This window comes from Nasonia vitripennis, chromosome 1 (genome assembly GCF_009193385.2).
Source record: "Nasonia vitripennis strain AsymCx chromosome 1, Nvit_psr_1.1, whole genome shotgun sequence".
Lineage (NCBI taxonomy): Eukaryota > Metazoa > Arthropoda > Insecta > Hymenoptera > Pteromalidae > Nasonia > Nasonia vitripennis.
In genome coordinates, this window is record NC_045757.1 from 32,884,963 (window position 1) to 32,907,154 (window position 22,192).

Below are 22,192 nucleotides of genomic sequence, written 5' to 3' on the forward strand. Positions count from 1 at the left end.
CTGAAAGGTGCGCAGGATACGCGTATGTGCGTGATCCGAAAGTTATTATTATGAATCGCCCCTCTCTATCTCTCTCTCCGGAGGGCATTAAATTCATTAAATCGAGATTATCCCGGGAGAGGTCGAAAATAATGGAACAAACGGAAAAGGATATTATCTCGTCGGCTCAGCGCCGGCTGTTTGTCCTTTGACTCGTTCTCTCTCTCTCTCTCGGTGTCATTGTTCGAAAAATGAACTTTTCGCGTACAGAGCTCCTGAGAGGCGCGCGCGCGCGCGTGTACTATTTTTCGTTATTTCGATGAAAGTATCAGATTCGAAAAATTAATCAATCTTTATCTTCATATTATATGAAATTGAATTTCTCGCTACTTTAAATACACGACCACGAGCTTTTCAATCACTTTTCAACTTCAAACCTGCCAGGTAAGCCCATAGCGCGTCAATATTGAACTATCTCCGCTTCCCGAAACTTGTCTCGATTCCATTATCATAGATTGATCGACGCCTCTTCGAAGCACAAAATTTCTCGCACACTTGCGCCTGTATGGACTCTCTTCCGAAGACGACGATAACAATAACGAGGATAATAGGAAGGGCGGCTGTATACACCCCCACGCAGCATATATATATATATAGGTATATAAAGTTTGTGTATAGGTACCTGTAGTGATCCAAGCGGGGGACGACATCCCAGAGGCCGTTGACGTTGAGCGTCATCGTCGGCCTCTTGCTGTTCATCGTGATCTGCTCGCCGTTGTTGCCGTCCGCCTCGGCGCCTTTCGACTGGAACCGACCCTCCATTCCGATTCTGTAAGCCAAGCACACGCGTTATGTTTTTTTCTTTATTTGCATTCTTTCGTATATAATATTACTATTTTGTTTTTTTTAAGCTCGAAAAAGTTTTTTAATCCGCAGTCGATTCGCTGGGATTATTATAATTTCGCGCCTTTTATTAAAACTGTAATTATATGAAAATTTTCCTCGAGAAACTGTATACTATGATAATTAGTCCTGATGAAAGTCGCGGTGTAACTTTTGATTAAACCCCGAGAGTATATAATATTTGTATAAACAAACTGCCAATATACCTACTACTCGCGATCTCTCGCTGTAGGTGTATATGACTCAACGCGTCTCTCTAAATCTAAGTTTGCGTCACTTAAAGTAACGTCGTTCGCTTTTACGACTCCTGCGCGCAATATACTCTTATATGCAGTTTCTTGCGCTATTTACCGCTGGACCTCGGAGGGAGTAAATATTTCTAGCTTTGCAGTTATACGCGGGTGTACGTAAGGGCACTTTAGGATTTGTACATATATATACTGTAAAAGTCCTTACAGTCGAGTCGAGAATAACGATATTCTCCATGGCGTTTATCGTTTTAGAACTCGCTCCTGGGTATTATACACAAATTACTTCTTCGAGGAAAAATGTTGCACTGCAAAGTCTCAGAATTTTATCTTCGGTTTGTTTTATAAACTACCGCAGTCTGGGGATATTGTTTTAGAAAGAAACAAAAATTCTATTCACCCCCCCCCCCCCCACACACACACACACACAGAAGAGGAGACGCGGTTGACTGAACCTTTCTCTCATAGCCCGTAACAGGGCAATACATATTAATAGCCAAAAAGGTTCGACACTATTATTCGATACCCAGCTACCGACAGATCTTTATGACGTTTACATGTATCTATACAGTGGAGGCGTTCGCGCATGTTATATGCGCACCGACGGACTGGACTTCAGTCACACTATATATATATATATATATATATATATTTACTGTGTATATAGAAAGAGAGTGACGCGCAGAAGTGCGCGCGAGAGTAGAGAGATGCTAGATTGTTCGAGTTTGCTTTAAGAGGGATGAGTCGTCTGTTTGGTCGAGGGGAAGATGTTATTATTATTATTATTATTATTTTTTGTTTTGTTTTCGGGAAATTGCCCTTTTTTCGCTTATATTATTCTCTTTTCACAGTCGTTAATTGTATAAAAAAATCGAAGACAAATTCAATGACGCAGCGTACCTATAAAAAGCCAACCCGTATCAAAACTTTACTTTCGAGCGCGCGTAGCAACAAAAGTCAAAAAGCGCGCGAATAAAGCTCTCCGCTTCGAACTTGCGAAACAGCCGCGATTCTGAGTTTACATAAACCTATATACGAGACCTCTCTCTTTCGAAAACTTGAATATCCCGCATTTCGTCACTCCGCGAATTTCTCTCTCCGACGCGCTCACTCGAGAGAGAGAGCCGAGTCTTATTATAGATTTTTCGGCCGAACAAGCGCGTGCGCTCGATTTCGACGAGATGCTCTCGTGCACGAGAGAGATGCGGATAAGTGAGGAGGAAGAACGACGCGGAGGGTAAATACGCGAGACGCGAAGGTTGCCAAGGTGAGGGGATGATTTATGGTTCGATCCGAGTTGTTGTGATAACGGATGTTTTAATTTTTTCCGTTTTTTTATTATTTTTCTCGCCGAGAAGAAAGAGATGCTTGTGTGTCTTTAAAAAAAAAAAAATTTTTTTGTTTGATAGACATCGTAGAGCCTATACTTTTTGCGTTTTAAATTCCGAGTTCTGAGTAGCGGGAAAGCAAGGGCGCAGATCGATCAGCTTCACGTGGGGCAAATGAAAAGTGTGCTTGTCCGTGGATGAACGTCTTGATGAATGGATGCGGTGAAATTGAAAACACGTCGTTGCGCGGGACACTATAATACGCAAAATCAGTAATATAGTAACCGAATTTTCGCCACAATTCACGTTCTCGTGCAAAAAGAAAAAAGGACAATCAATGCGCGCATTCGTCCATACCACCAGTGTGTTTGTGTGCTGAATTTTTGCATTCGAATGAAAAAATCGCCTTTACCAGCCTATACGTAACTTTTTCGAAATAAAGCTATGTATGATGGGGTTTAACCGCGCAATAAATAAATCAAGTAGACTACACCCAGCATTTTACCTCCCCGCGACCTTGAGGACGATCTATACAGCGATAAGCGCACACACGCACGAATAACGTTTGTGGCATCCCTAGGGTAAACACTCGAGACAAGACGCGCGACGAGGAGTTAAGAAGGGGCCGAAGAAAGCGCGCGGAGTATCAAAACTTGTTCGAGTTGCTGGTGGGATTTTCGTCGAGTCGGAGGAATAAATATGATTTGGGTCAGAGGCTGTGGGTGAGAAAAGTTTACTATAGGCCAGTTTTAGCGGAGTTATGAGAAAATTTTTATATTATCCAAGGACTGTATTGATTTTATCGCAATTATATAATTAAAAATCAAATAAAGCTTAAAATATAAAGGTTGGGCAAATCGAGGATTTTCGAGCAAGAGCTCATAAAAATTTAAACACGACACGCCGCCGTATTTCTTATCACTCGTCGCTTAGGGAAATCCCGACAATAAATAAAAACTGTTTTATTACGCGCGCTTTAAGAAATCAAAGCAATTATCACAACTTTTAATCTTCACCTCGCGTTCGAACAATCAAACGATTATACGTCCGCTAAAAATTCATGCAAAATATATCGGCTCAACCGGTCAATCATACATACAGCACACATCCGGCCTATAAATATTGTCGACGCGGCGCACAGCAGCAGCATGCTCTCCTCTCTCGTAAACACGCGTTTGGAATCTGCGCGCATATTTAGGCCGAGGCTTCAAAAGAGGCAGAGAGATGCGGAGGCGGAGATGAAGAAGAAGAATTTCTTTGCTCTCTTGGCGTAATTGGGTCGCGTGTATTAGGGGAAGGGGCAGAAGAGTCGTCGGGGGGTCGGGATTAGGATCGGGAATAGTAATGAGCGATTGGGAGAGAAAATTCGGAGTTTCCTTCAAGGTCCCTCCCGAGGGGGGCTATTCTCGAGTATAGAGAGTCTGGAAAAATTGAGACGTCTTTTATTTTTTATTCCTCGCAGCTTAACAAGCGCCAATCGCGCAACGTTGTGATTTATTATTTGGCATAACGATTACTTACGAATAGCGATAAAGTCGAGCGCGGAAAGGATGTAAATTAGTTTAATTGCCGCGAGGTAAGGCGATATGTATATATATATAAAAAAGCTGCTTAATGCGTGCAAGTTCGCCTAAATCATCCTCCTCCCCAACCCGGAAAAAAAAGGCAGTGATTTATCGGGGAAGGGCGACGTAAATTGCCGCTTGTGTATCAGTGTAAGCGAATCGTTTTCACTAAATTTAAATCGCTCATTCTTTCACTCGTGCACAAGCTACAAAAATACGAATTATTCATGCGATTCTCCGAAAACTGCAGGAGAGAAACGTGTGAATGAAATTCCGCGCGTGTATTAATAGCCCACGTAACAGCGCGCCGACGACAAGAGATCGCTTCCTCGGCATTTCCTCTTTCTGTGTGTGTGTGTGTGTGAGGCTCCGGAAAATCGAGAACGTATGATTAAGCTCCGAAAGATTCCACCGCGGCGATCTTTTGACGACTTGCCAAAAAGTACATTTGCCTTTGGAATTCCGGGGAGGAGGGGATATTCGCGGTTTGTATTTGTGTGCAGCGAACTGATGGGCGAGGAGCAAGGTCGTGAGATTACTGTCAGCTGGTTTTGGGTTTTTTGAAAATTGACGAAATTAATGTATCATCGATTCGAGTACTATATATATATATATATATATATATAGAGAGCAAGCCTAAAACAATGCCCGACAAACTACCTATACGTTTCGGATCCATCGCCTTATTACATTTACTCATCCGCGCGAGCGCAACAAGTCAAAACTTTCACTTGACTCTCTGCCAATTCGGGTACATTCGCCTCGACAGATTCAGCTTTTTATTAGGTAGTCCATCACACCGCGACGTCACCCGAAACGATATTGCAATATTTACTCCTCTTAATAAAACCCGATTCTATACAAAAGCATAATCGCAGGTATATAATCTCAAGCGCACACGTGCACGTGTGAGGCGACCTCCATCAGCTGTAAACATACCTGCCTCTAGAAGCAGACGTATTAGCGGGTAATACACGACTGTATAACTCACGGATTCGGTTGTATCCGGTAAAAGCTGGAATTCACGTGTCTTATCCAGTTATCCAGGGGCTCTCTTATCGCCGAGCTCGATCTTATCTGCTCGGCATCGGCTCTTCTTCTTCTTCTTTTCTTTCAACCGCGCGTATTTGTTTTTATCGACGTCACGAGAGAGAGAGAGACTTATTTTGTGATGCCGATCTCGAGACTTTTCGCGGATATTGTTCTCGATTCGTCGAGGTTCTGCTCAATTTTTTCCCTCTGCCGAGTCACTTTGCTCATCACTTTGTATAATGTACTCGAAAAATCATTTCGCAGGTTGACGTATATAAACACTCGAGAGTCGCGTCCCGATCGCGAATGATAGCTCCGTTCATGATACCTCAACGTTATATATATATATATTACACACACGTCGTCTCTATAGAGGGCATAGATCCTCAGATAAGGCCTATTTTTCTTTATCGCGTTTTCACGGCAGTCATCGCTCGGCACACATATGCACACGTCATTTTTATAATATGCCCTGTAAACATAATCGACCTTGCGAGAAAAACAGAGAATATTCCACTTTTCCATCGCTCTACCTAATAACAGCCGAAAATAATAAAATAGTCCTAATTACCCTTATCTACTACGCTGTACAATACACACACACACACACACACAGTATAATACACAAAACGTTCTATACACCGACGTCCCTACTCGTCCATATGATCTTTCTCACTTATATTGACTTTGCTCTTCCGGCTGCATGCGCGGGCAATTCAAATAAATCCGCGCGAGTTTTGCTTTCCCGCGGCCAAGGAGAAATACTCGGGGCTCGATTATTAATATCGAATTGGAGAGGGCTGTGCGATTGATGAAGCGATCACCGAGTTATTTCCGAAATGCTACTCGTCAGTTTTCCTTGTAAATCAAATGTTGCCTGGCACTGTTTTTTCGGAGGCGTTTGTGTGTGTGTGTGTGTGTATATATATACTTTTGAATTATATACGCGAATCATACACTTTGTGCGCTTCGCCCGGTGGGCTTTCCAAATATTATATTTGTGGAATTCGCTGCTATGAGTCAAAGGATTGAAATTTTAGTCACAATATTGACCGAGAGAATATTTTAATTCGCTGTTTTAAATATAATCGTGAGGCGATATATGAATCGCGTTGTGTATAGTGTACTTGAGAACTTTTCGCTGGAGCGTTTATTATGCCGAAGCATAAACTGTCGGAACTTTGCGGGTATGGGAGAAAAAATTGGAAATATTTGTGAAAGCTCAACTTTCGTATCGCTGCTGGGAATCTTTTCCGCGTTTTTACGCGCACTTTTCAATAATACACGCCAAAAAACCTAACATATTAAACGATCGCTCTATACACAGTATATTTTCCCAAAAAATCCTCACAAGCTCTCGTGGGCGGCTGATTACTTTTCGACTCTCGGCGCAACCTTGGCACTGAAAACTCTGTGTATTTAGGCGCCTCGTGCGTTTAAGCGAGCTTGCGGGCTGCGCTTTTTTCGCGCCTTCTCAGCTCTCCCGATCCTTATATACCGCTGACGGAATCGGCGCTTAAACACTTCGATTGATCGTCTTCCGGCGACTTTTTGCCGAGAGCAGTTAAGTAGATAAGTGCCGGCTTTGGTCAGGCGACCTTTTTAATCGACGCTAGTATAGCTGATGCTCGTGATACAGCGAACCGAATTGGTTTCTCCAGTGTGTTCGAGACACTCGTTCTGCTTTTCGATCGAGTAAGATGAAAAAATAATAACTCGACGATAGCTCGATTTTATAACATCGCGCTTTCATAAGAGCCGATGCACACGTGCCACTCGATTCGGCGAAAGAATTATTCTGATTAGACAAAACCCCGGAGGAGTGTCGGAGCGGTATTGTTAATTCCGAGATTTTGCAGACCATACAGACTCGTGTGGATATTATACTTCTGAAACTCTATATGTACACAGAGGCATCAGGAGGCGAGAGGCGAGTATAATGCAACATAGCCGGCAGATAATTCGAAAGTCAATAAAACCGCTGCTAAAAATGATTCTACACCGCGGGTTTAACGGTCGCGCGTAAAAATTATCTGATTTCCCTTTGGCTCGAACCACTCGATCTTTTATGCTCCGCAGCGACTCTAAAGGAATCACATAGTCGAGTATAACGTTCGGATGTAGATCGCTATAGAACTGATAGTCGTTTCTTTCGTTGTACACGGAAAACAATCGGTAACGAAATCCAACCGATTCAGCGTCAAAATTTACGATCTTCTTTCCGGCGGAAAACAGAGATAAAAGGATCGCGCGCAAATGAAAAAAAAAAGAAGCTATACACATACTCCCACACGCGCATTGTTTTCCCGCTCGTGTCTTACACGCCGTGCACCACCATTTGCCAAAGGAAATGGAACTGAGATTCGTCTCGTAATGGAATAATACGATCGAGGGCGCTTATACATTTTTTCCTCGATGATTTCTCCTCCCCACTGCAGCACCAACCGATGATGCTCTATCCATAAAACGCGATTAATCAAGCCTCTCGTTAAATTTTCACTCGAGACTCTGGTTAACGGCGTCGTGTGTATATGCGCAAAAACAGAGCCAATCTCGCTCATATACGGTTAGGCTTCTATTTTTAACCGTCAATTATCGAAATTGCGCTCCATTCGAAAACTGTTTATCCTCTACTCTCGCTCGTTATAAATATTTCGTCTATCCGATCTTCTTACAACGATCCTCGCGATGACGTCACTCTACGACTACTGGCTCCGGTGACGTCACATAAGAGTATATACGTGTGTGCGTGTGTTGTAACGACTTCCTCGCGTGTGTGTGTGTATATAGTGCATCAGCTGTGTGTACAGTGCAGGGATATGCGATCGGATTTTAAAATAAGAGCTGATGAAGATTCGCTGGAAAGGAGACGTCTTTCTTGAAGAATACGAGCGCGCAGGGTTACGAAATGTGCCAGTTTATACTTATAGTTTGCGGTGCGGATCGAGATGGTTTATAAAGGAGTGTATGAAAATCGATTTTCTTATCGACCGCAGCAAAGAGGATTTGAATCCGTTTGAGAAATCATATCGTAGAAAATATATAGAGCCTCGGCTCACTTTCAAAAAACTCGAGCGTTCATTACAACTTGTTGATATGCGGTCTCGGTGTAGAAGCAGTTTTATCAAGCAGCACCAGAGACGAATTTTCGCTCGTGGGTTTGCATGAATTTTCAAGTTTCCGCTCCTACTTCGGCTAAGTAGATTATACGCAGGCTGTTGAAGTTGCTATACTTAACGCGATTGCCTACATCTTTTTCTCCCCCCGCGCGACCACGAGAGTTTGCTTTCGATTTCGTAAGTATATTAAAATGAAAAAAAAAAATAAAGTCGACCCGATGCCGAGATTGATCGCGATACGTAACCGACCAACAGCGAAACTTTTCACTACGATCCATATCGATCAGGGCAATTATCTTCCCAACTCGAGCTCATTCGTATAATCATCCCTTAAATCACATAAGCCTTACCAGGCGCTCGCGCGACGGTGAAACCGGATAGGCGTCAGGTGAGACCAGCAGCTAGAGTCGACCCTCGGATCATATGTAGATCGTACGTGTATAATGTCCCTTGTATGTGTTATACTTCCACCTGTTTTCACCAAAAACTACATATACGTATATACACACCTCACCGCTCGCGACTCTGATATACAATCTATATGTGTGTGTGTATGTGCGTGCGTGTGTACACAACGCTCGTCTATATCTATACAGTGAAAGCTCGCACGGGACTATCAGATGGCCGGTCGCGCAACGACTGAAGCTTCATCCCGAGAGCGAGTCCGCGGCGTATAACGCATATACAGTGTTCCTTCCTTCCTGGCTCTCTGCGAGCGCGCCCCGTTCGCACATGCGCCGATGCCGCGGTCTACGGTGCTGTGCTTCGCCTCTTTTTTTTTTTTTTTTTTTTGTTCACCCAGGGGAGAGGTGGGGGTGATGTGTAAAAACGCTAAGGTCACGCGTATAAGCTTCTCGATGAGCTTTGTGGTGAGGGAAGCGACGACGAGAGCTTTTTTCTGCTTTTCAGAGTCGAGGTGTGTGCAATGCGATCGGTTTTTTATATGCGATTCTTTGTTCTTGCAGTGGGGCTTGGATTATACGATGGACGTGATTTGCTATATTGGACTGTTTGTTATAAGGCAGTTGCTGTGAGTTCGATTTTTATAGAAAATGATTTGAAAATTAACAACGAGCGAGGTCATTGCGGTTATTCTCTTTAGGAGTATTCTTAAATAAAAAGAAGCAGGAAAAGAAGCAACGTTTATAGCAAATAACGCAGCGCAGGACAAGTTTAAGCCGTTAAATAATGAATCTCCTCGAGGGTATCACTTGAGCTCGTGATTTATCATTCCGCCTCATACACCAGCGGTCACTGACCACGACGACTCTTACCTACTTTTTCAGCAGTGAAAGAAAACCTTCTGCGCTTATTATCAACCAAACAATACGCACAGCCTCTACGTTATACATTAAAAAACTAGTTCTCTCTCTCTCTCTCTCTCTCTCTCTCTCTCTCTCTCTCTCTCTCTCTCTCTCTCTCTCTCTCTCTCTCTTTAGTGTAATTACCGTAAAACGCCAGCGATAGCCCATCGGACCAGTTCCATCCCTCTCGGGTGACGACGGCGAAAAAACTAACGCGTCTATATACACATCGTCCATCGGGATTCCGATCGCGCGAGATTGTCCGGAAATGGGATTTTGCTCGGTCTCGCTCAAACTTTCGTCGAGGGATTATCGAGGGACGGCGCGCGTCTCGTATACGAGGATTATTACGACGTGTCTGTCTATACAGTTCCGTTTTTTTCTTCCTTCCTTCCGTTATAAGGATTTTATAAATCGACGCTAGGATTATGAAGTTTTTTAATAAAGTTACAGACACGCACTGTTTTCGGACGACGTGTGCGTGTCTCCGCGGGAAAAATCGTTATCGGTCCCGGGCGGATGATGATGCTTTTCCTTAATCTTCGCGACGCGCGGCGCATTACGTAAACCGTATGAACTTATTCCAGCAGTATAACGCGCGCGCGTATTTGACGTGGATTGAAATTTATCTTTTTATCGTCGCAGCTACACAATGTAATCGCTGGAATTCCCGCGATGCGTTTATATAGAGCTCGTGAAAAAAAGGTTGAGAAACAAACCGATTATACCGATGATAAATACATATACCGGTTCGAACTAATTCTTATCTATATACGTCTGGCGTTTCCGCAAGATCGGCGCGCGCGACACCTGATGTATGTACAGTAACTCGCAAACAATAACAAACAAAAAATATCTATTCACCTGAATATCGAGGACAGTTTGCGCTTCATTTTGACGTCCTGCGTTGATATGCACGAAATAAATTTTGCCTTTGTAATCGCTCACGGCCCAAGTCCTTTCGAGGATATAGTGTCAACTACAAGGTGATGTAGAGTGTCTGTCTTCTGCACGACATTGTCGAGTCTTTTATGTACTTCGCGGCGATTTCGAGAGATGGTCGGCTATTTCGGAGCTGCTGCAATTCGCGATGAGAAATATTTATTGTGAGAGTTGCGGAAGAACGACGTTTTTACTCGGACTTGGCTGTTGTGTAACTTTTTGTTCTATATAAGCTGTGTAGCTTTTTTGCTTTAGTCGTTAGAATAATTTGCTGCTTTTAAAAAAAAAAACTGTGACGATTGTTACATTAAGTAGCGTTGTATAATTGAAATCTTTCAATTGAAAACTTCATCAGTATACCCCATACACAACAACGAAGAGTAAAAAAAAATCGTTCCTCACATACACTAATAAACCACTTGTTGAATTATAATCCGTCCACTGACCATACAGGTATACAATAGTCCATAAGTTTAAACTCAGTGGACGATAGAGAAGAGCGCAAGCTGCGACTATTAACATTCGAACGTCCGCGCGCCGGTTTATACCGACTCGTGAGAGCCGAACACCTGATCTGATGCAGACGAGGGAAGGGCGAGAAAAAGAGAGGGAGAGAATTAGGTGTCGCTACCGTGACGCGGATTCGATAAGACGATCGACGCGCCTCTTTGCGTTTTTACTTTATTTTTTGTTTGCGCAGTCGGGGTGGGGATGTATGTAGGGTTTCGGGGAGGACGATTGCGTTTGATCGTGTGTGACCGGAATTTCATTTGATGATCGGAATTTTCATTTGGTTCGTGTATTTTGAATTTTATCCAAAATTTCGTCTCTGTTGTTTATTCTGATTCGATGTCATACCTTCGAGTCATGGTGGTATCCTACTGGGTTACCATTGTTAAAAACTGACAAAGTTGTAACAAGGTTTCTTGAAAAATAAAATCATGTTTCGATATAACCGACACCGCATCTAATTAAATTAAATTCGTAGATCCACTATCGAGCCGATAAGGATGTCGAACAAAAGTTCACAAGAAGATAATAGATACGCCCGAACGAATTTTGTATAATAATCCATTAGCCCGCCGCGATATTTTCACATGTGCCTATTTAAATAGCGGATATAATAGAGCATAAATATTCGAGCGAGCGGGAAATTGCAAATTATTATCCGCTTTAAAAGGCTTATCGCTGTTCAAACTGTATAACGGATAAGATTAGGGCATTATTCATCGCTCGGAGACTGTGTCTCGAATGAACTTGGCTTTGCCGCCATATATCACGAGACGCCGCAGTGTCTAACAGGTATTCGAAAAATTGGAATGCGCTAATCAGATATTGACATTGTAGACCGACGAATATGATTATGAAATTCTGACTAGCTTTGTTTACGTCTGTTCACGTTTTGGAATTGTGGAACCGCTAAATTAGGATCGTTAGTCACTGTTTATCCTAAGAATTGTTAAACGGTTACGCAAATTTTTCCGAATTTCCCGATGTATTCTATACTTTTTCCTCAATCGGCTTATTGTATAGCTAGATTTTTTTACTTTCGAATACTATTCGTTTCCATTGTTAGTTGGAAAAAAAAAAATTACGCAAGCATCGAATCAATCGCATTTGCCCGATACATCCATGCAGACATACCTGTTCCAATTAAGTTTCAAACGTCAAAACTTTTAGCGTCTCTAACACTTAGAGCAAACTCCTAGCGGACAAACGCGAACGCGGAAACCAATTATCGACCTTTTAACCGAATCCTTCCACGTGCGACGCGAGTGCAAGAAAAATTACCTGAAATTACCTAAGCGCACTTCCACGATACTGTGCATACGTAATAAGTAGCGCTAACCACTGAAGAATTGGAGAAAAAAAAATTGTCGCGCTACTATATACACTGTGTATAACGTTATGTTATGGTCGTATATTGTCGTCGCCAAAAATGAAGAAATAAGTCCACCACCCGTTTGTGAAGAGATTACGGCCCTGATATGCAGTGAGTATTTCGCAAGAGGCCGATTTGAATTTGTGCTCGTTTCTTCGATTATTATTCATTGCGACGAGTGCAGAGATTTAAAGGGTCGCTTTGACAAGTGTGTCTGCATTGATATTACGTAACAGTCAATAATCGTTTCATAAAAAAAAAAATATCGAATCAGCAAGATATTTCTCCAATGAGACATAATTTGTAAAAGAAAGAAGTACAAATTTCAATCCTCACCGCCCACGATTCCGCGTACAGCCGCTGTGCTACCCGCGGAGAACCACCTGTTGACTTGCTCTTACTCCTCCGCTGAAATTTCAATCCTCTTTCCACTCTCTAGCCAAACGTATAGGATACGCCAAAAGTATATACCTCGAATGTCAGACGAGTCAAAAAGTCGATTATTAAAAATCCCAAACTTTTGAAGGAAAAAAAAAATTAAAAATTATTTCATCAGAGTTCAGCGCGGCATCATCGCCGCAAAATCACTAAGCCGTCGTCCTCACCAAATCGGACATTTATAGCGGGAGACGACACGATGAGTTGCGTCGCTCTATATACACGAATCGCCTCAGCCGCGACTGTATTGAGTTAGTTAACCCCGCGGGTGCAGCCGAGACATCCCATTGGCTCTCGTATCAGCTGTATAGTTTACGATCGTCGAGGAGAAGAAGAAGAAGAAGAAGAAGAAGAAGAAAAGGTGGTGTACACGTGAGCATTTTATATTGTGTGACTGACTCGGGAGCTTTCGGGGAAACGACGTTTGTTTATCCCCCGGGATCAGAGCTTCCAGTCAGTCATGAGTTAGAATGTGAGTCAGTGAAAAGTACCGTCAGGTATATATAGATATACGCGCGAATGACAATCGGTTCCGATGTGTGGATGTAGAGAAAGAGAGCTTGCGAGCTTGCGACGTGAGCAAGAACTTGGCGTCGTTCCTGAAGCGCCGGCGTTGCGAGAGGTGAACGGCAACGGTATATGTTTGACTGATTTATTGAACGAGGGACTGCTAATTGCTCGAGAAATCGCTGTATATACATACATCGCGTGTTGGACACGCTTTGGAATGTCTATGTTTATATGAAGATGTTTGACATTCGCGGGGGAATGTTGTGATATTTGGCTTTTTTTTTTTATTTTTATTTCACGTCGTGTGCTATGAGGAATTTGAACTACTTTTTTTCAAGAATTTCGTTAACTTATCTGTATCCATTTTTGAAAAAGCTGTAAAAGTATATTGCATTTAGCTATAAAAAAAAAGTAAAGAAACAAAGGCGTTATGACTTGAAAATTATATCTTGCACGTATACTACAAAGTAGCAACATCTCTATACATTGTTTACTTCACCTTGAACCTAATCTCGCTAAAGATAATATCAATATTGCGTCGTTTTAATAGAGTAAAGTTCTGATTTCTCTCCGTTTTGTAAGCATACACGACAATATGCGTGCAATCGCTCTGCCAACTCAAATATACATGTATATATACCGTTGAAATTTTTAACTCTACTAATTTCTATATAAATACCACCTCAATCTCTTTGGTTCTTCCGTTTATTTTTACAAACATCATCAGCTTGTACTCATATTTGCCCATAAACCAGAACACATCGGACAAACGCCAAATATAACGCGTCTCATTTACGTAAACGGTGCGCGTAATAATAACAGTACGAATATTAAAGCCGAGATTTCATTCACTTCTGCTGAGCTACTCTCGTAAAAAATGATCTCATACACTATTACCGCTTTTTATCACCTATATATACCCTACTCGTGAATGAAGCCTATAAGAGCACTAAAATTTCGCAATAATAAGTGCGCGCATATATTGTATACATATACCTTGGTAGAAATATTAACGGTTAATAAGCTAAGTTTTAAGAGACTTAGCTAAGTTGTGGTTAACGATTTAACTAAACAAGCGTTTAACCGTTATAAATGCATAGATATGACGCATTAACTCATGATAAAACGAAACTTTTGCTTGAAATTTGTCAAATGACTGTTACAATCCAAAAATTGTAGAAAAATACGTTACAATCGTAAAAAATCCAAATATTCGTAATAAGACATATATACGTTTTAATGCCAAAAAACGGGAAAAACAATTTTTAACTTAATAATACTGATGTGGTATTGTAGATACGCATCACTAAAATATTAGCAATATTTTAATTAATGTTTTCACATTAAGATTTGATAAAACTGGCCAATTAAACTTAACTTTTTAACGAATTTCAACCGTTAATTTTTTACGAGGGTAAGACATAATATTTTCCGAAGCGCGTCCCGTTTTTCCCGCGATAAAATCAGCGATAATCTTACGTGACGATTATTTACGATTCAGCGAACGTCTCGTTATAATTCGATAATCGAATCGGAGTAGGCTAGCGATGCGAAGGATAAAAATGATTCGATTTTGTTTGACTTTTCTAATTCCCGCCGCGGAGAAGATCGCGCTCGATATTAAATGGGTGATCTTGATTCCTTATGTCAGTATGAATTTAGCCGATAGGAATCGCGAGGCGCGAAAGTAATTAGATTAATGGTAATTATGGCTGCAGGCGCTGGGATAATTAATTGTTTTCCGAGTTTAGTTTGAGAGAGAGAGAGAGAGCTGATGGGTTAATTTGAGTTTTTATGCGGATGATTCGCTCGTTGAGTGATTGATGATGTGTGTTTAGAGAATTTTGTATTAGGCGCTGCTGGAATTGGGTGACGATTCTTGGAAAAATTTATCGACTTTTATTGACGTTTCACTTTTACGTTAAATTTATACGAATTTGTCTATAGTCGAAAAAGTTTTGATTTTTCCTACAAGGCATTAAAAAAATAGAATAAATAAATACACGCAGTACAAACAGCTTCACCGAACAAAAAGGTAAGTCACATATATAAACATCCTTATGACATAAGTCGCATAATCGTCACAGATTCGATCGCGAGATAGACGATCAAGGTTCTCGGAAGATAATGATCGAAGCTCATCAAACGAACACGACAGTCGTATGTGGCGATGTATAATAGTGCCATGTGTCTATATTTACCGCGATTTTTTCGCGGATCTATATAGCATAGTATATTAGGATTAGGAGGCTATTAAGACAGTGTCCGCTCGCTTCCGGTGTGTTATATGCACCGATACCAGTTTTTCATAGAAGCCTGTGTTATACCGTTAAAAAAAAAGATAGACTTTGTTTTATCAGTCGAGGCTACTGCTTTCACGTCGATCCTCTAATGAATGGTTCTTTTAGGATATTCTTATCGAGTTATGTATCGCTCGTAAAAGAAGTAATATCAGAAATCAAAAAAACTAAACGAGATAAAACTGGCGCCAATATAATCCAAGGCAAAAGCGACAAAAATCGCACCGCATATACGTCATCTCAATCATAATACACACTGACTGATCCATGATCGGAGGCTCTGAACGCGCATTCGCGGTGTGTCCTCGACGGCGATTAATTGGCGGCGATTGTGCTCTTCTCTCGCGCGAGTCGTCGCATTATACCACTACAACCACGTGTCTCGCGGTCAACGCGCTTTAGTGCGAGTAGTTACGTCGAGTAAGAACCGGACGCATTATAACGTTTATATTTATACGTTTTTTTTTTTTTAATTTTCTTTAATTGATCGAGAGCCTGTGTTTACAACGTGTGATATTAGATCATTTTTCCTTTGGATTTGTGCAATTATGTTGCAGCGGAGAAACTTTTGTATGCATAAGGTTCAACGGCCTACTTGACAATGCGCGAATCTCGTCGCGAACCAGTATGCACCAGGTGAATCCGGTCGCTCCGTAATAGTAACGCTAGTTTGTACATATAGTCGTATAATTGCAGCTAGATAAATTTCCCGTGCTTTTGGAATACGAACGCGTTCGAATCGGAGATAAAACAATATAATACCTACTTTTTATTAAATTCATCGGTACGTTACTGTTTCACGCCTTTGAAAAGTTCTCCAAAAGACACACGATAAATGAAAAAAAGCGCGTCTCGCATTTAAAAGCGATTCTTCGCCAATTCAAAGCCTGACCCTCGAAATTTCCAAGAGTATTATTACTCTCGCATCGCCAGTCGAGGCGAGAAAATACTAGTTAGCCGCGGGCGCGGCGGTTTTAATTGAATATCTTTTAACTCGTCTTTCTCAAGATCGTCTCTCATATTTTCGCGCTAAATGACTTGTAAACACACAAGCAATGCATATATAATACAGGCATAGACACCGATGCAGCGGCGAAAAAATTGAAAAGCCAATGGAAACGAGATTAGCGAGAAGATAATCGGAGCACGATACCGCAGCGCCGTTTCATTGCTATAGAGTCGCGTAAACTTTTAACGCGATTACACACGACTGTCGTCTACAGTATAATGTCGCGGATAGGAACATACGAGCTTCCGGATGAGACGATATAGTTGTGCGTGACACGTGAGACCCATTCGCTCTTTACGAGCGGTTTATTGTCCGATTTTGCTTTATTTTTAAATCTTTACTACACTATATAATACAGATCGCGCGCTCGCAGTTTAAGGATTACATAAGAGAATTTTTTTTTCCTTTTCGGTACAATACACGCTACGCCTTTGCCGCTTTCTTATATATACATGCAAAAAATAAGGCCAAAGCGGCAGCTTTGAAAGTAGCGGTATAGCGCTCTTTGTTCATAGCACACCTTCAAAGCTGTGCGCGTATGTATAAGTAACGGTAAAACCGCTGAAAGAACCCGTCAAGCTCGCGTAACGTCTCGTTTGAGGATAGGTTGTGAGAAAAAAAAAATTAATTACTAAAGTTTCACGATGTATTAGAAATCCTGTCGAGCGCAGTAGAGTAGTATATATAGCTATTTCACAGGTCGAGCGTAAATCGATGACGATGCGTCGCGCGCGTTCGCTGAAATCGCGAGTGCAAATAAAGATCGTAATATCCAGAAAATTTACTCGGTAATCGGTGCAACTTCTCGGATCGAATTCTTCTTCTTCGAAGTTAATGATCCTTGTGGGGTAATCAGAAAACTCGCGGCGTAATCCCAAAAGTAAGAAAAAAAAACCCGTCATTATATTCCAATTAATGCCAGACACGTACGTGCAGCCCGTGGGTATCGATACCTATATATAGGTGTAGAGTATATACAGGTATATTCTTTTCTACGCCGATCGCGCAATTTGAGAAAAACCAGTTCGGGTGTTTCCCGCCGGCCGCTTCTTGCCGAAGCTCGCCATATCGCTGCCAAATATTACACGCGTTATATATACCGCGCGAACAACTGGTTTGTTGGCAAATACAGCGTCTTTTTATAATGAACAACAGGCGAATCATTGTATACGTCGATATACGCTCGAGTAGGTATAAAGCAGTGGAGAAAAAAGCTTCGTTCGAAAAACACACAACAGTTCTAATACCGTCGAACGCTTCGACTCGCGTGACATCAGTCGAAATTCGCTGCGGATATAGCATATATACTCCATAATGTTAGAAGTATATATCGACGGAATACAATATATGCGCCGTCGAGTTTCTCACAGGCTTATTCCCGATCCCACGCGCTTCTGAATATTCCAATGTCTAACGTTATGAGCTTTTCGGCTCGCGTTAATTGCTCTATCCTATATACACGAGAAAGACGATGAAGAAGCGTCGAATTAGCGCCTTGTGAAATCTTGGCTATTGTGCCATTATATCCTTCGAAACCGAAACTATCCGGATAGCTCGTGCGAGTTAATTTTTTGTTTTGTTTTTGTTTTTGCGCGATGTGTCTTTCTTTCTCTCGATTGATCTTTTTTGCGCACTTGAGTATATGTGCGTACAGGCGTTGGAATGTTTTTTCCTTGTGTATACAGAGGAAATACCGAACGATTTTGTCACTAAGCCGGTAATTGTAGGCCGTTTTAGAGGAAGGCACGTCACGCGGGTAAAGAGTATTTTTTTTTTTTTTGCTACTATTTATACGAGGCGATTATTGGGAAGGAGAAAGTGGAATGTGTGCGAGATGGAATTTTGACAGTATGTGCTCTAGTATACACGCATACGAAAGAAAAATTCACAGCCGTCTTTGGCGATGACGTGACACGTGTATAGACTCAGATTTATGTCGCAGCGCAGATATAATCTCGAGAGCAATTAGAATATTATTGCGGGGAGGTCGTGCGAAAATTTCATTCGGACTACGCGCGCGACGTGTATATTTTTGCACCATGTATGCGACAGTTGTATTATTCGATATGCATACCGGAGTAAACTCAAGAATCTACGAGACGCTGATTTTACTATGATGTGCGGGTGTGCCCTAATTTTCTTATAATAAAACGAGCTATACTCCTTCTTATATATCCAAATATTCACAATCAAACGAAAGGAAAAATCGATTCCTTCCCCAAAATTTCGTCTCGCACACTGAACTATATATATATATATATAACATCTTTGAAATCCATAAAACACGGCTTCGGCGCCTCGCGACTTTATACGACTTTTCGAGAGTTCTCTAAATAAAGCTTCTCTTCAACCAAGAAGACGCGCCTTCCTCGACGCGATCGCAGCACAGATCGATATTCCGCGCGGCTCCTTATCTTATATGTATATATATATTTTTCGACCCTGGAATACACTCAGCCCCGCAATTATACCGTCTATTCATGCACCGACTTTGGCTTTTCTACGTTTTTTATCTCGTCGGATCAACGAAAACGGAGATTTTAGATTTTTGTTGAACACGACGAGCCACCCGCGAAAGTTTCTCTTATCTTATCTGTGCGCTGCATCAGCTGTGCGTCGAATCGTTTAATAACGTCTCGCGAAGCTTATAGAGCTTACGGTACTATTCATCGTTGCGTCTGAATCGCGAGTTTTTGTAAATATTGCATGCGCGGTTACTGCACCGTTATATCACAGACTTTGTAGCGCTCTCTATTTTGCACTCGTCTGAGACTGTTCGTCTGTTACTACTGAGACGCGTGTCTGCCTGTGGTGTTTACTTTCTTATTTACTTACATGTGAAAAATCGCGTTACTAAATTATTTTTTTCAAACTGTTCTAATCGCCCTGAAACCATATTGTCATTGCCGGTAAAATAAAAACTAGACCGTAATAATAATTCTCAGTCGTGCTTGCTCGCACGACCCAGATAAATCTCTTAGAAATTTCAATGTCAGGCTCGATCCACATCAGCGGCCGAAAAAATGACTCAAAACTGATTCTTGATAAAGGCCAACTTTGTTATATACATCCACTCGGAACGGCATATCTAAAATGAAAAAAAATCTCCGTGAACGTCATCGCGTATATAAAAGATGTCTTTTCAGCCTCGAAGGGCTGAAGAATATAATGTACGAGTTTTTCTCGTACTACATAAAGCATATATACCTATATACTTTGCAACAAAATTGTGCGCGTCTTGACTGTGTGAATTTCCGAAGCGACGGCCGCTATCCAGTTCGATCCAGTGCGATCCAGAGCCGCCTCGACTATGCCCCATCAGGTAGTGCTCCGAGCGGAGTTGCTGTTTGGCGTTTTACGATCCTGGGATGATTATTACGATCAAATGATCGCGCGCAGAGGAAAATTATTGCGTGCGAGGCTGTTTGAATTTCGCGGGGTTTTGTTGAATATATATACTTTCTGCTACAAATATATACACACACATCAGTTCCAAAAAATTAATTCAAAAAAGTCACGTACAGCTTGATTACCCATATGTTTCACTTAAATTCACATTTGTATAACAATAAACAAAGTTATGGCATTTTAAATTTTTAATCAAAATTTATTACTTATTTTTGCAGTATAAAAGTACAAAATATTTGAAACATTTTCATTATTATTTTTTTTTTCATTTTTTTACCTGAGCAGCATACAAGTCGGATGAATACTTATAAATATTGAGCAACAACTTTGGTTCAGATAGGAGAAAACCCTCACACTTGTCATTTTTCAAAACTTCCGTGTAGTTGATTCTTACAAACTCCATTGCACAGGATAATACATCAGATAAGTTGTGAGTATTTGCAATTCTCAAAACAAACTCAATATTGCTTATTTGAATGGAATTAACTAAATAATTCTGAAATTTCAAGTCGTTAGCTAAAGTAGTTTCATGCCCAGAAACAAAATCGTTTGCAATCTTCCTCAGTTCTCCAAGTTCATACTGATCAGTATCAGTTAATTCTAGAGTGCTTATGATATTTTTCAAATTAACATTTTGCAATAGATATTCATTGCATTTCAACTCCAATTCTTTCAACTCTAGAAAATGAGCTAACTTAAATAATTCATGAGGCACTTTTGCTATCTCACATTTATTGGTGTAAATGTAAGCCACTACTTCTTTGAATACAATAGGATCCCATTCTGCAAATGTGGTTTCTCCAGTTTTTTTTTCAATCATGTGAGTTTCAATAATATTTTTAAGCACATTACACCGAGAAGTAACGATACATTTATGTACGTTAAAAGTTGTATCAGCAACTTTTAACTTGTAATCTGCGTGTTCCTCCGAGGCTAATAAATTTTGCAAAGCTTTAGTAAATGATCCATCACCTCTGTCATCCACTTTTTCATAAGATATTTTCACATAAACTAAGATGTTTGATGAATACGAATGAAGCAATTTATCGTAGAAAAGAAACTCAGATGATTGGGCGATCTTTGTAACAGAATTCTTCAGCAATTCAAAAGTATAACCATTTATTTTAGTATTAAACCAAATTGTTGTTACAAATTTTGCATCAGGACTAAACGAATATTCTTGACTTACAAAGTGTATACTTAACGCTAGTTTGTATACATGACTTATACTACTGGAATCGCAATAAGTATTGAGGAAACACTTATTTTTCTTTCCATCCTTCATATAGAAGTAAGGAGAATAGTCATTCCAGTTTGATAAGGCTTTTATTCTATATTTGATTTCCACTGAAGTGTCTCCATAATATTTTACTTCTTGTATTTCTTGAGGTGCCATTTTTCAGTCTTGTATTATACTTATTGAATGCTACAAATATATAAAATTGACAATAGAACAAGTTTGTAGCATGAGCTGCTGTTAAATTATGTATTGATGAAGCACTAAAATTAGAGCGATTATACAAGAATTTAGAATATGTTAGATGAGAGGTGAGGTTAAAATTTAATGTTATATATATTTGTTATATCAACAATATTACAAAAAATGTAGTATTGGTTTTTTCTTGTAGATAACAATCAGGCAGTAATAAAAGTAGGTAAAGTAGATAATAGTAAAAAGGTAGATGGCAAGTGTATTTACATTTAATCTAGGTACATACCTTATTTATACGAGGCGCAAATGGTATAATCAAGAATAAGCGTTTAAAAAATAACTGCTAGTCGCACGACAACTGTTATTCTGGACTGTGCATAAACTGGCCGTGGAACTGATGGACGTCTTTTGTTTTGCAGAAGCGACAATATACAGCTTCTATGAAAGTATGTATGTACATTGCATATATATATATAATATATTATACACGGATCATCCATTTCTAAAAGGGAAATTGCGATAAGTAGTACTTATCGAAATGCTCAAGCCAATTTCTAGTTGGTAGGGACTTTCCACACTGATGGGCTGCGCTTGCGTTGTTCCTGCGCTGCGTATAATAAATCCAGAGGAACACAGCGCAGCACAGGCACAAACAACGCAAGCGCAACGCATCAGTGTGAAAAGTCCCTATGTAATCGGGCTGCGTTTACAGATGATAAAGACCGGGAGATCCAAATCAAATATCGAGTAGGATCGATATTTTAATATTTACATTCTTAAGATTGCCTATAAA

General features: G+C 40.7%; 2 protein-coding genes across 8 annotated transcripts in view; both read right to left on the bottom strand.

Annotated features, from left to right (window-relative positions):
- Positions 1-12,886, bottom strand: part of LOC100120428 (bumetanide-sensitive sodium-(potassium)-chloride cotransporter) — a 27,093-nt gene extending 14,207 nt beyond the window's left edge. Inside the window, exons 1-3 of one of the 7 annotated variants that reach the window (XM_008216985.4) lie at positions 10,827-10,996; positions 10,343-10,556; positions 662-808 (exon numbers count right to left, since the gene is read on the bottom strand). In XM_008216985.4, coding sequence (XP_008215207.1) covers positions 662-808; positions 10,343-10,371 — 176 coding nt within the window. In that variant the 5' untranslated portion in view covers positions 10,372-10,556; positions 10,827-10,996. Of the gene's footprint in view, positions 1-661; positions 809-5,014; positions 5,936-8,524; positions 8,825-10,342; positions 10,557-10,826; positions 10,997-12,638 lie in introns of those variants that run through there. The other 6 variants (XM_031921148.2, XM_008216986.4, XM_016981054.3 and 3 more) reach the window with 6 other exon arrangements.
- A 7,259-nt stretch (positions 12,887-20,145) lies between these two features.
- Positions 20,146-22,171, bottom strand: LOC100120452. The gene is made up of 2 exons (XM_001604043.5): positions 21,686-22,171; positions 20,146-21,393 (listed from the first exon to the last, which is right to left on the bottom strand). The coding sequence occupies exon 2, from the start codon at positions 21,361-21,363 to the stop codon at positions 20,233-20,235; it is 1,131 nt and encodes a 376-aa protein (XP_001604093.1). The 5' UTR covers positions 21,364-21,393; positions 21,686-22,171; the 3' UTR covers positions 20,146-20,232.
- Positions 22,172-22,192: the final 21 nt, after the last annotated feature.